Genomic DNA, 12,665 nt, shown 5'->3' on the forward strand with positions numbered 1-12,665 from the left:
GGATGACTATGGAGCTGAGGACGGTGGTTTCCACCATATGCTGATGACACCTGCTCTGTATATTTCTCCCTCTTTAGACCCGCTCAGCGCAGCCAAACAATTTATACGGTGACTCATGAAGATGGAGATATGGATAAAAGCCTATCTGTCCAGAAGTGGCTGAGGTAATGCTTGCAGGAGAAAGCAGCTGCTTCATTTCTGCTTGGCAGAAGATGCTGTGTTTGCTCCTCCAAGTCTAAGTAGCATTTTATTGTGCTTCCCCCATTCATTCTTTTGCTTTTTGCTTTGTTTTCTACATGCCGGATGCATAATAGAGTTAACTTTCTGTTTAATAGGACAATCTATTATTAACGGCTGTGCTATGAACTCTGAAATGGCGATGCTGGTTTTGCATGTTACAGTAATTCGAACAGAAACAAAATATTTTTTTCTTCACAATAAAAGCAGTGGTGAGTCATACAGAAAAGCTTAATCTATCTCAGAGCTGGTGGATCAAACAGCAGCTCTGACATTAGCTCCTGCGCCTGATTTGCAGACCTCCTGCAAACGACCCGTGGCTGTATTTGTGCATCAGGAATGTTTACACAGTGAATCAATTAGTTTTGAAGGAAGGAATGGCATTAAGGGCAGCTTTGAAATATGCTCAAGGTAAAGTCCAGCTACAAAAGTTTTGAAAAGAGAGAAAACATCTCCCTCCTCCACCAGAATAAATACAGACTTTACTGTGAAAAGAGATGCTTTCTTTTTTTTTTTTTTTAAATTAAAAATGACAGGTAAAAGTGTTTCACTTAAATAGCTAGATTAAGCAATAATTTTCTTGAAAGTGTTTGTTGAAAGCTTCAGCATAATAAGTTCGACATAATTAAATGACGATGCAGTTAACAGTTAATCTCCTCTGAGAATGACTTTTATTATAACAAACAAAAATCCTGCCTCAATAGTTCTTTGAAGGTAAAGCATGTATTACGAGTGATGTAGTTTTATCTTCCCACCTTCTGAATGTCTTAGACCAAAGTGGCACATCAAAGAAATACTGTGTGCATGTAGTGTCAGCAGTGACATGATTAAAACCGTATACAGTTGTATAACTGTTCTCCAAATTTCATATTTGCAAGCCCTATATTCCTATTATTCTTTTACAAATCTTGTTTTATCCTTCAGACTGGAAAATGTAGCAGGAGATAGCATGATTTATGCCTTGCTTATAGATACTTAAATGATATTTTCGTTTAATACTTGTATCTGAGACTACCAATAAATTCGAGAGAGAGAGAAAACACCCTAACAGACTTAATAAGCATTACCACATAACCACTGTAGGAATAATGAAACCTGAAAGTCCCAGGACCCATCTGAGTTATTCACATCCACTAGGACCCCGCTTTGAGCAGGGCGGTGGACTAGAAAACCTCCAGACATCCCCAGCAACCTAAATTATTCCATGATCATTGCATGGTCTCTTTCTTAATTGCATCTGAAGCATTTGTGACTTGCCCATGTTTGGCTTTTGTTCAAACAAGTAGAACATACATTTATGTTGCTAGTAGCAGCATTGCTGTAGCTGCAGCAGTGTAAAGATATAGCCAAGACAAACTTTATGAAGAGAAATAAATAGTATCTTTTTCTTAGGCCAGTTGGTGCAGCTAGAACAGACATAGATATTGTGGGCCCACACACATCGTGTTGGGTCTGAAGCAAGTGGCAAACACGAAGCTGAACAAAGGTTGGGAACAATTGCTCTGGTAGAATGAGAGTATGTCTCTTTTTCCCCATTTAGCAAATTGGATTAGACCGATATGGGTTAGGATGAGAAGATGCCTTCTATATTAATTTATACTCTCTGTTTCCATTGGAATAAATTACAAAATCAACCTTTGTGAAACATTTGATATGAAATCCCCCTCTGAGCAGCTTGTGTATTTATACTCTGACCCCATAGCTTTTTCTACAGTTGTTTCTACAGTTTTTCTACAGCACTGGCATGAAGGAGCTCTGGGAGGTGTTGGAGTATGAGCAGCCACGGTGGGTCTCTGGACTGGTCGATATCCTTGATTTATGGTCCTGATTTGTGGTCCTAATCTTGAAATACACTCCATCATTCCTGACATTTACAAATACATTCCTTACTGCTAAGCATTTCTCAGATGGCTTACATAAAACATTTCCATCACTGCAAACTTCTTATTTCAACTGTGTGCTATTTCTAACATGGGACTGGCCCTCTGGTTAGTACGGATGGATTTTTGCATGAGCAAGGACTAGAGTGTATTCACTTGAGTGAATACATACCCTAAATATTCATTTGCATTCAAAAGGGAACTGCTATTTAACTGTGGCTGTAATATTTTCGTATTTATTTTCTATGAATCTGTGATCATGTGAGCTCTGCTAGCATAGTACTTGTCTGTGAGAATTCCCATGTGACTTACTCATGGGAAGCAAACATGTAATTCAAATGTTGGGTCACCAAAAGGCAGTTCAGAATTTTCTATTGACTTTGTTTTGATTACTTATTCAAATTAAATGTTACGATCCTTGCGGATAAAGCAAAGCAAAACTTGGCAATGTTACAATCAGTGGGACAATTAACATTCACACTCTACTTGTTAATTTAAAAAACTACATCAATGTAGATCAAAAGATGTATGGGGCAGAAATTAATGTTACTTGATTTATTGCAGAAGGTACATTCCCAGTTGAAAATTTCAATCATCTGGATTACAAAATTCAGACCTACAATTATTCACTGAAGTAATTCAGTCACAGTTTTATAACAAGCACATTTCAGACATGAACTGCAGATCTACAAGTGATTCAAGGTAAAATCTGCCACAGAAAATCCTGTGGTAAGGTCAGCGCATGTGAGTTAGAGAGGCAGGATGGGGTTGTTTAGTTACTAAGCAGGAGTCCACCTGGAGAGCTCAGTGCCTCTGCACTGAGAGTATGGAGATGGGTTTTGCCCTGTATTTCTGAATGACATTACTGCTGAATGTTAAAGTCTAACCAGGCAACTTCAACGAACAGTCGCTCTGCTCAGGCAGCCTCATTGCAACTGCAGCCAGTGGTAGTGTGACCATCCTTCCAGCACGGAAGATAGAATCACAGGAATAATAGCAGACAAAACTTCACTTTATGGCGCATTTTAGAAAATGTACCTCATATATTTTTCTTTCAAATGCACTCCTACTGCCCTCAGATAGACAATTCACAGTGCTTTATTCTCTGTGTAGTATTAACAAGTTTCTGCAATTTACCAAAATTTGTTTATAAAAGAAAATATACTTTCTACTGCTGCTTTTGAGTTCAGACCAGGCTTAGTCACTGTGAAAATGGGAAAAAGCTAGGATGTGAGGATGGGACTTCAGACTATTCTTAATCAAATACTTTCCGGGAATGTGAGATGGCTCTTCAGAATTTCTCAGTCTACAGTATTCCTCATGCAAGTGACAGAGGTTCAGCCTTTCAACATGTTTCAAACCCGCAGTAATGTTTACTGTTTCCCCCAAAGGCAACCTTCTTCTATTGAGAAAATAACTGAATCATGTTTGGTGAAATAAAATTGTGGAGGTTGTTGAAACCTGTCTGGAAATTTCCAGGGACCTCCAGTAAGGGTTCTCCTGAGCAACTCCTATAAATGGTGGGCTACCCTGCTCAGTCGACACTGAAAAATCACAACAAAACTCACCAGAAGCCATTGGCAAAGCTTTGTAGGGTTCTTCCTTGTACATCATCTCCTTAGTTGCATTAAAATGTACAAGCGATGGCCAGAGTAACGTCATATTTTAACAGGCAAAAAACAAAGCCACATCTACGGCTTTGATTCAAGGTGAGCAATTTAGCACAGTCTTAGAACTACATAAAAAGACAAGTTGTTTTTTTAATGCTGTGATTAATTATTATTGAAATGCTAACTTTCTTTGGGCCGAATTCTACTTTGAAAATGAGATTTAATCAAGAGGTACTGTGTTTAGTATTGCTCTGCACAGGTTTGATTGATTGATTCAGCTTTCTTCTTGCTCATGCAAAAATGAATGCAATAAGACATGACTCTTAAATTAAAGAGTGGATTATCACCTTCAGGGAGAAATCAAAGGAATTAGGAAGAACCTCAAATAAGGGATGGATGAACACATTAATGGCAGAGAGGTTAGTATTCACTGTCTGCTAGTTTGAAAGAAAGGAAGATCATTTGAGCGTGTGTATGACAACGCTTTTTCAGTCTCCCGAAGCCCAATTTGTTGACTATTAGTGCATGCTAAAAACCCTTAGCCCTTTGATAAAAGGTTGGGAAATAAGCTGTGCATGGTTAAATCCTAAGTAATTTTTCATTATTAGTAATATTATTAAATGCGGTATTTTGCCCTGTCTGTTTTTGTTCGGTAGGTAGCTGCTCATGTTCTGCCAGTTAATCCTGTTCTTTTGTGTATTTTAATTATAAAACACCTAATAATATGGATGACTGCTTCTAAGACATTAAAAATATCTGGATAAATAGAGAGGTAGTGTTGTCTATTAGGTGCAATATCCAGGTTTGGTTAAAACCAGGAAAGTCTGCTTGAGCTCTTAAAGTAGAGAGACTTTACTGCAGCTTAACGCAGATGTAAAAGACTTGCTCTCAACTCTAGCAGAGATGCCTGAAGCATAAGGACCTGGGAAGTTTTGTTCAAGGGCAGAAATAATCAGCGCACACAACATCAGATTTTATCTGTTCAGCCCCCCTCACAAATACTGTTGCTAATTCTACATGTGACAGTGAAAAGCATTTTGCAGGCTTGTGAGATTTTTACATTTTCAGCTCAGTGTGGTTTAACCACAAGCTTTGTAGCTCAGAGAAAAACAACCTATTTGTGCATTTCCCCAAAAGCAATGGTTCATATGCCTCTCAAGCAGAGAGGATAGAAAGCCTATGCTGTGGCCAGTTTCAACGCTTGCCTCATCGGTGGTGCTGCTAGTCATCCTGCAAAGCCAATGTAGCTTTTAATCATGGCTGCTTACACTAACTTCTGATAGTCTGGAACAACTGGGACTTGCCTTGGTTTTTTAATCAGGCCCTTATAGTTGTCCTTTTGTTAGTACACAGAACTCGGCAACTCTTAGAGACTGAGTTTAGCTAGCGTTTCTGGGCGAGGTCTCAGCAAAATTTGGATTGTTTCATGTATGAGCCCGTATGGAAACTGAGCTCTTTGGAAAGCCTCATCATCATTATCTAAGTGCAACTTTATCATTCTACATCGGCGTAACCTTTCTGGGGACCTCACCACAGCTGAAAGTACTGAGCTGAGGAAAAAAAAGGATCAGGAGAAAATGTACTACAGTAACCCCTTATTAATGAATGAATGCATACTCATGCATACTTCAGCTATCTGCTTTGATATCCAAATACAATAGAGCTATAGACTAGGCTCAGAATTTGACCTTCAGTGTCTTACTGCCAGGGCGTTTATTCGTCAACTGGTTTCTTTAGTCTTAGGTTGTTTCCTAATCTGTGCTAAGTAGTGAAGAAGCCTGGTAACCCCTGCTGTGCCAGAGGAGATTCTCCCTGTCCAGTGACCATGGTATAAGACTGGCAGACTTGAGCCTGACACGTAACGACATTTCCTGACAATCCTTCTTCATCTACAGAATCCAAGCTTTACTAAACAGCTTTAGTGATGGGATAATGTTTACTCCTGTCTGTCAAGGCCTCCTTTTCAATGGAGGTACAGGAGGGATCTGAATAAAATCTAGCACCTCTTGGTCATGAAATATTATATTGTGTTGCGAAGCACAGGTTGTACAGCTGAAAGCATAACAATTTGTGGACAGAACTACCCCTGGAAAAGCCATTTCTGCTGCTCTTCTGCATGTCCCTATCTGCCTTTTATATCACTGTTTATCTTTTATATTATGAAATATATCTTTCTGCATGGTGGTTATAGTTCAAAGATTATTTGAAGGGAATGACACTTGACTGCCATTTTGCTTGCTCAAGCCTTTGGAGTTCTTGAAATGCAAAGATTTATGTTTTTTGGCTGTTTGTCCCTCACATACATATATATCTATCTCTCTCTATCTATCTCAAATTGGCTGATTAAAGTAACGAGTACAGAAGAATCCCCATCCTAAGAATAGTATCTTCAGCTACACTCATGGCTTCAGTCAACGTTTGCCTTTTCAGACTGTGGAGGAAAAATACACAATACAAACACAAAATCAAGGAGCAGGAAGTACTTTTTTTCTTTGATCAAAAATTACGCTGATGTTTATTCCTTTGATACATATTGAAAGCCCATCCACCTATAGAACATGATACTACAGCTTTGAGTAGGGGAAATTAATTCAGCAACATGAGGCCCTGATGACTCTATGATCAATTCTCGGAACTACCCCTTCCCCTTTAATAGGAGGGATCATATGAGGATGTACTTTGGGAGTCTCCATAGGACTGGGCCAGATATCCAGGGTTTTAGAAAGAGAAAAGAGCACTTCCCTTGTAGGTAACAATCTAAAACTGTTTTAACATCCCTGAATGGATTCTCCTTCCTGCAGCAAACAATTTTCAGATTGTAAGTGGTTACCTTTGCTTGTGTCTTTTGGTCACAGATGCATTGACATATGCGGGAGCACATCTGAAAAAAGCTTTGTCACCACACTTTAACATGACGAGTATTTGAATATGGATCAGAATATCCGGAGTCTAAATCAGAATGTTGCTACCACTTGTGAACAAAGGCAGTTAAGACCATGCTCTTACCTGCTTTTAATCCACGGAGAGGCTGCTGGATACTGGAGGTCTGCTGACTTCTGCCTGCCTGAGCCCTGCTTGGAACAACACTGACCGCTGCTAAGGTTAGCTTTCCACGTGGATAGGGCTGCCATGCATTTACCTACAGCAGATGAGGGATGAGAGGACCTCCCTGCCTTACCAAAATAATTGTTTGACCTTCAGTACAGTAAAAAAATGAGGCTTAAAGCAGAGGTCTTGCACTTGGCACAAAAGATGCAGGCTTGTACTGTTCATAGTTTCTGGGGGAGTTCCCGTAAGATGAGGTTTGTCATTATGGGAAGTTCTCTTTCAAGTGAGGAGCAAAGCTGGTCGTCACAGTCTTCACATAGGAACTTTAGGTGAATTTGGGACTCAGGCCACTGGGTGCTTTGGAGACAAGAGACTTGGGCTGGACTCAGCATTGTATGAAAACACTGAAAGAGGGTACTTGTCCTAGTCTGTGCTAGTGAGAAGGAGTGTCACCGCCTTCTGTACTTGCTGGAATTTCCTGAGGGCTCATGACTTCTTGCTCATATACATGGCATTGCTTTAGTCTAGACAACAGTTGACAAAAACTTGTATAATGGGGAACAGGTCATCATACTGCTGACATACAAGTCCAATTTGGTAGTATTCATGTATGGAGCTGTAAAGTGCACTGGCTTTTGGGGGAACACAAAAAAATGGAAGGCCGAATGACAGAAGTGTGGTTTCACACCAATATGCAGTTGATGCATCTCGCAGGGAACAGCTTACACTATTTTGGTGCAACCAGGACTCTTGCTACTTCCCCAAGTCAGAATAACAGCATCTCATTGCTGACAATATCAGCACAGACTCCCAGAGGAGGGGGATGGATGTCTGCTCAAAAGGCACTGATGGAAACCAATTTTTCTAAGCCGGGGTGGCCAGCCTGTGACTCTTGTGAGCAGCCTGACACTGTTCCCATGCTGGGCTATATCCTATGACAGACTTCAAGGCTGTGCCAACATAAGGCTGCTGAGTAATTGACTCCTCAGCTGCAGGAGGAACGCTGCTAGCTGGGGCTTCTTAGGTTATGCTGACTTAAAATCTAAACTGTTTCTATCCTATGTCTTGTCCTGAATCCAGATTGGGACACAGTTAGGATCCAGCTTCTATTAGATGAGCCTGTAGATGGCTTCTGACTAGCTTCTTTAATTTGTTCAGGTGTGAAAATCTTGATGCTCTGCATGAGCTGGATAGAAAGGATGTACCCAGAGCTGATTACGCTGCTATGTGCTTGAAGGGCAAAGGCAAGATTTCTTCTCCAATACTGCATTGCCAGTCCTGGTTATCCGTAATGCTAGTTCTCCTTCACCCATGGGAAGAAGAGACAGGGAGAAGGACCAAAGCTTTACAAAACCACCAGGCTTCACCACTACTTCCAGTGGGGCTGGTGGTGTGCAAGGCTGGCTGGAATCGGTTCCCGTAGCTCCAGTACCCTGAGGAGCAGGGGAAGAGAAAAGCTGGGCCTAAAAAGCAGTCACACAAAGACAGCAAATCAGTAGGAGCCACACAATGCCTGCTACTATGGAGTGAAAGCAAACTTCAGCAGGCTTGTTGTGCCTGGGAGCCATCCTTGAGGAAAAAAATGCATTCACACACCATATTGGACATTTTCAAGCTGGATTTGTGACTGCACCCATGAAGTAAAGTGGCACTACTTGTCAAACATGTCCCTCCCCTTCCCCACACATAAGAAATATAACGTATAAGCAATCAAAACTCATGTAGCATACAGAAAAATGCATTAGTTAAGCTGTGCTTTCTGAAGGAATCAAATGATCATGTGGTTGCCACACGAGGTTGTAATCAAAGGGGTACAATGGTGGTACTGCTACACAGCCATCTTCAAAGAGAGCTTTTTCGGCTGGGATGTCAACATCAGTCTCAACTTGCTATTTCTTCCCAAAAGGGGTGACAACTAGTAGCAGCACTGCAGAGTGCTGAGTGATCTCCTGTGACCATTAGATGACATGATTTTTTCTGACAGTTATCATAAATAACATTTACTATTAAAACACATGACAAAACCTCTATTATATTTTTTGTTCTGTTTTGAAAGAAATGCATTTCTATAATTCATGATCAAATCTGGCTAAAAGATTCTGGAATGGAGCTTTTGTGATCAGACTGTTTTGCTGTAAATTGGAAAAGAAAAGGAAAAAAAAAAGAAGTATCATCTTCTTTGCCAAGGGGGTTTAAAGTTGCCATGATCAAAAGGCAAAGCTTCCACATAACCTGAAATGACCGAGAATATTTTTACAATGTAATGTCTGGTGACAAAAACATTTCAGAAAAGTCATGTCACCAGACAAAATTAATTCAAAAGTGATCACATCATAATTTTTTCTTTTATTCTAGATGTCAGCATCTCTCATAAGTAAAAAAATATGTAACTTGCTGGATGAATAGACCAAATCCTGCAAGTTCTAAAGATAGGCAGTAATTCAATAAAGTAAAGATTTTTTAAAAAGAAATACAATATTTGGCTGACACTGTGAAATTTGCCCCTCCGCTTCAGCCCTCACCTGCACCACCCCACTTCAGCTCACCGCCCTCTCGGGTGTGCCATCACATGTGCTTATTGAGATCAGTGCTGGTCACTGAAATGATCCGACTTAGCCCCCAGATCATGTAAGCAATTGTGCTGGCGCAGAGGAGAGGGCACTGACCTGCAAGGAAGGGATAAGAACGAGCCCTGTGCATGTATATAGCGTTGTATAACGTCCTAGCCCGGTGCACAGATGAGGCTGGTGTTTTGTGGAATGACCCCCTCCTCCTGTATTAATTACTTAGACAGTGACAAGGACACTCGCAGCCGCTGGCCCCTGGTCATCAACACTGCTCATTTGTTAAAACAGTGCCTGGCCCGCGGGGACTAATGCTCTTCCAGTGGATTTGGGAGCTAGCACAGTCGAGATCTGCTTCCCAGTAAAGACTCCGCTTTAGAAGTAAAGGGAGTTGAATATAACGGGTGTGGGCTGCTCCATCCCAGCTGGCCTTACCCACAGAGAATGGTCCTGGTGTTGCTCATTTGTGAGGATGTCTGCCTACATACTTGTTCATCCATCTCTTGCCCATACGACATGATTTATAAAGGCAAAATGATTATCCACTGGCCCTCTGCAAACTCTCACTGTTTCTGTTTAAACTCTCACTTAATCACCTCTGGAGAGGACATGGAGGCCCACAGCAGCCCTGCTAGGCTTAAGTTTGGTCACTCTTCGTCATTTGGGACTGAGGCTGAATTTGACCTTCATTCATTGAATGCAATTGAAATGGAAGCTGCAAAATAATCAGTTCTGGGACTGGAAAAAGATTTTCTGGGCAATGTGTCTGAATCGTTTGGATGTAGTACTGCCATCTTTCTTAGTTATTACTGCTTTTTGCAATGAAACTGCTTTGCTTTGGGTAGAACTCAGAACTTCTCTGCTTTCTTAGAAAACCAAAATTGTGCTGATTTGTGTTTTTTCCTTATGCAGGCTGCATTTGTTTGCACACAAGATGTGAGTAATGAAGGAGTCTACAAAATTCAGTTGGCGAAATTCTATCAGAGTTTGCAAGAAACAAAACAAACACAAAAACAGCCCATCAAGTAAAAATGGCTGATTGATGCAAAAGGCAACACAGATGGAGGTAATGGGGTTTCAAAAGAGGAATTAGAGAAGATCTGAACAGAGGCTCATAAATCTGCAGCGATTCAGCTTTGCCAAGAATTGCAGTGGGAAATCCTCATTATGGGAGATATTTCTGCACTGTACTCACCCGTGAGAGCTTTGCTAGGGCAACCACAGGGAAAGCATGATCTAGTGGTGACTGCAAGACCCGGCAATCAGCATTCCTGAGCCCTGCCAGGCTGCGCTGCTGACTCACAAGGCGGCCTTGAGTTAGTCACTCATTGCCAGATGCTTCGACCTGACCTCGTCAAGGCGCCGCAAACAAGGAAGCAAAACAGACTTACCTTTGGCAACTCTGGCAAACAGGTTTTTTCATGTCGTACTTCAGCTTCTCCCATGCCACCAGACGAGCAGCGTGGCCAAGGAAGAAGCTTTGGTCCACGCCAGGCCATTTCTGGGGCTGGGGGCTGTTGCCCTGGTGTGGCAGAGCCACAAAGGAGGTGTTTGTAGCCAAGGAGGATGAGGGAGGCTCTACGGTCACAAAGGAGAGATGAGGGCTGGTGGAAAGCTCTTTGTACGTAGGAAGTGGCTCGGCAGATGCCGCGGGAAAGACCAGTGAGAGAGGAGGATGCGGAGCCCCAGGGACAGAGCGATGTGGATGTACGAAACAGCCTCATGCCACGCCAGCTCAGCTGAAGGACTTGTCTCCCTCTGGCTAGAGGCTGGCCTTAAGTCTTCCACCAAATGGGAAAAAGATCACCGGTCCTAACGGTGGCCTGGTGAATCTGGGAGTGCTCAAAATGTGGGGATTTTTCTGGTTTATTCCATGGGTTTCTCACCAGAGGGCATGTCACATTGCTAGTCTGGGAAGGGTGGTCCTTGGTGTGACAGTCTCTCTGTCTCCAGGCAATTGCTGTGACATCCTCTTTCTCTGCTATGGGATCAGATGTGAGGCGCCTGATCTATCTTAGGAAAAGATCATCAGGAGTTTCTGAAACACTTCACTCAGGGTTGGGTTTTTCCTGAGGGTTTCTCTCTGTAGTGCCTCTCCATAGCATCTCTTGTACCACCACCTCTGACCACTAATGCTGGGCTGGACTAACAGAGATTTGACTTAAACCTGACTGGCAAAGCCTAAAAAAAGAGCTGAGACCTGAGTGGTGCTTGGTCAGACCTGCAAGCTCAGGGGAGAAGGAGCTGTAATGGCCCTTCTCCCTGCCCGAGCTTCAGCTCCCCTCACCTGCCAGCCCTGGCTCTGGACCAAACTTCCCTGTTTCATCACAGGAGATAACTTTGTCATTAATCACATTGCTGCATCCGGTATTTATACATAGAAAATTCAACCTGTATTCCAGGTTATTGAAAATCCCTCTTAAGTGCCAGCAGAGGGTGAGTTTTTGGCTGCAGCTGCCCAGATCCCCATCCCAGGATTATTATCCCATTAATGATCCTTACCTGTCGGCTGCGGGGGAAGACTTTCAAGGAGGGGCACATGAGAGGCTATGCTGCAGAGCTGTAACCCGGGGTTTGGAGGCAGCCCACATCTCGTACAGAGCCATATATAAGTACCATTAAAGTCAGTCCAGGAGCTCCTGCTGCAGGAGGCAGCTTAGACACAAGCACGGGCAACAAGTCGTGTCCTGAGCCCCCCTCCAGCTTCCCGGGGGCTCTGCGAGGGCTGTGAAACGCTGGAGGGTTTGGGGTTGGTCTCAGCTCTGCTCTTCTGGGCTGAGGAGCGGAAGCCATTGTGAGTAAGCCATATGGTCCCTATTTTCTGTTACCGTGACCCTTCAGTGACATCTGAAAAGCTTCAGGGAGTGATTCATAAAACCGCATTTACAACACGTTAGCTGTGCTAATGGGGCTGTAGGAAGAGGTGGTTAGAAATCTTCGTAGGTGCGGGCTAAGCCTGGCTATGTACCCCAGGCAAGACAGAAAGCTGTCCTTGGACTAGCCCACAAGTCAGGTTTTATTTTAGGAGGTCGGTCTCTACCAGACTGTAGAGCCTCCTCGGCACTCCAGCAGTCACCCAGGGAGGTGGTGGACATCTCACTGCGTGAGGTCTCACCCTGACACCACGAAGCGCTCCGTAAGGAGCAAGCCTTCATTCAGAGAGGGAGATACCTCAGTGCAGTAAGTGCCTCTCTTGTTTTCTGCTCTGTGACTCTGTTGGAAAACCAGGCTAGTGAAACACGTTTGCCAATTTTAATCCCCGGACAGCACAGAGAAGCCGTATGTCCTTTGTGCTGCTTCCAGCTATAGCATTGCTTTGCTAAACA

The 12,665-nt window shown here is 42.7% G+C and overlaps 1 protein-coding gene across 6 annotated transcripts in view; it reads right to left on the reverse strand.

Moving 5' to 3' along the window:
- RFX8 (regulatory factor X8) overlaps positions 1-12,113 on the reverse strand; it is a 51,698-nt gene extending 39,585 nt beyond the window's left edge. For all 6 annotated transcript variants that reach the window (XM_072849729.1, XM_072849728.1, XM_072849726.1 and 3 more), the window contains exon 1: positions 11,842-12,113. In XM_072849729.1, coding sequence (XP_072705830.1) covers positions 11,842-11,880 — 39 coding nt within the window. In that variant the 5' untranslated portion in view covers positions 11,881-12,113. The remainder of the gene's footprint in view (positions 1-11,841) is intronic.
- Positions 12,114-12,665: the final 552 nt, after the last annotated feature.

This window comes from Ciconia boyciana, chromosome 1 (assembly GCF_034638445.1).
Source record: "Ciconia boyciana chromosome 1, ASM3463844v1, whole genome shotgun sequence".
NCBI lineage: Eukaryota > Metazoa > Chordata > Aves > Ciconiiformes > Ciconiidae > Ciconia > Ciconia boyciana.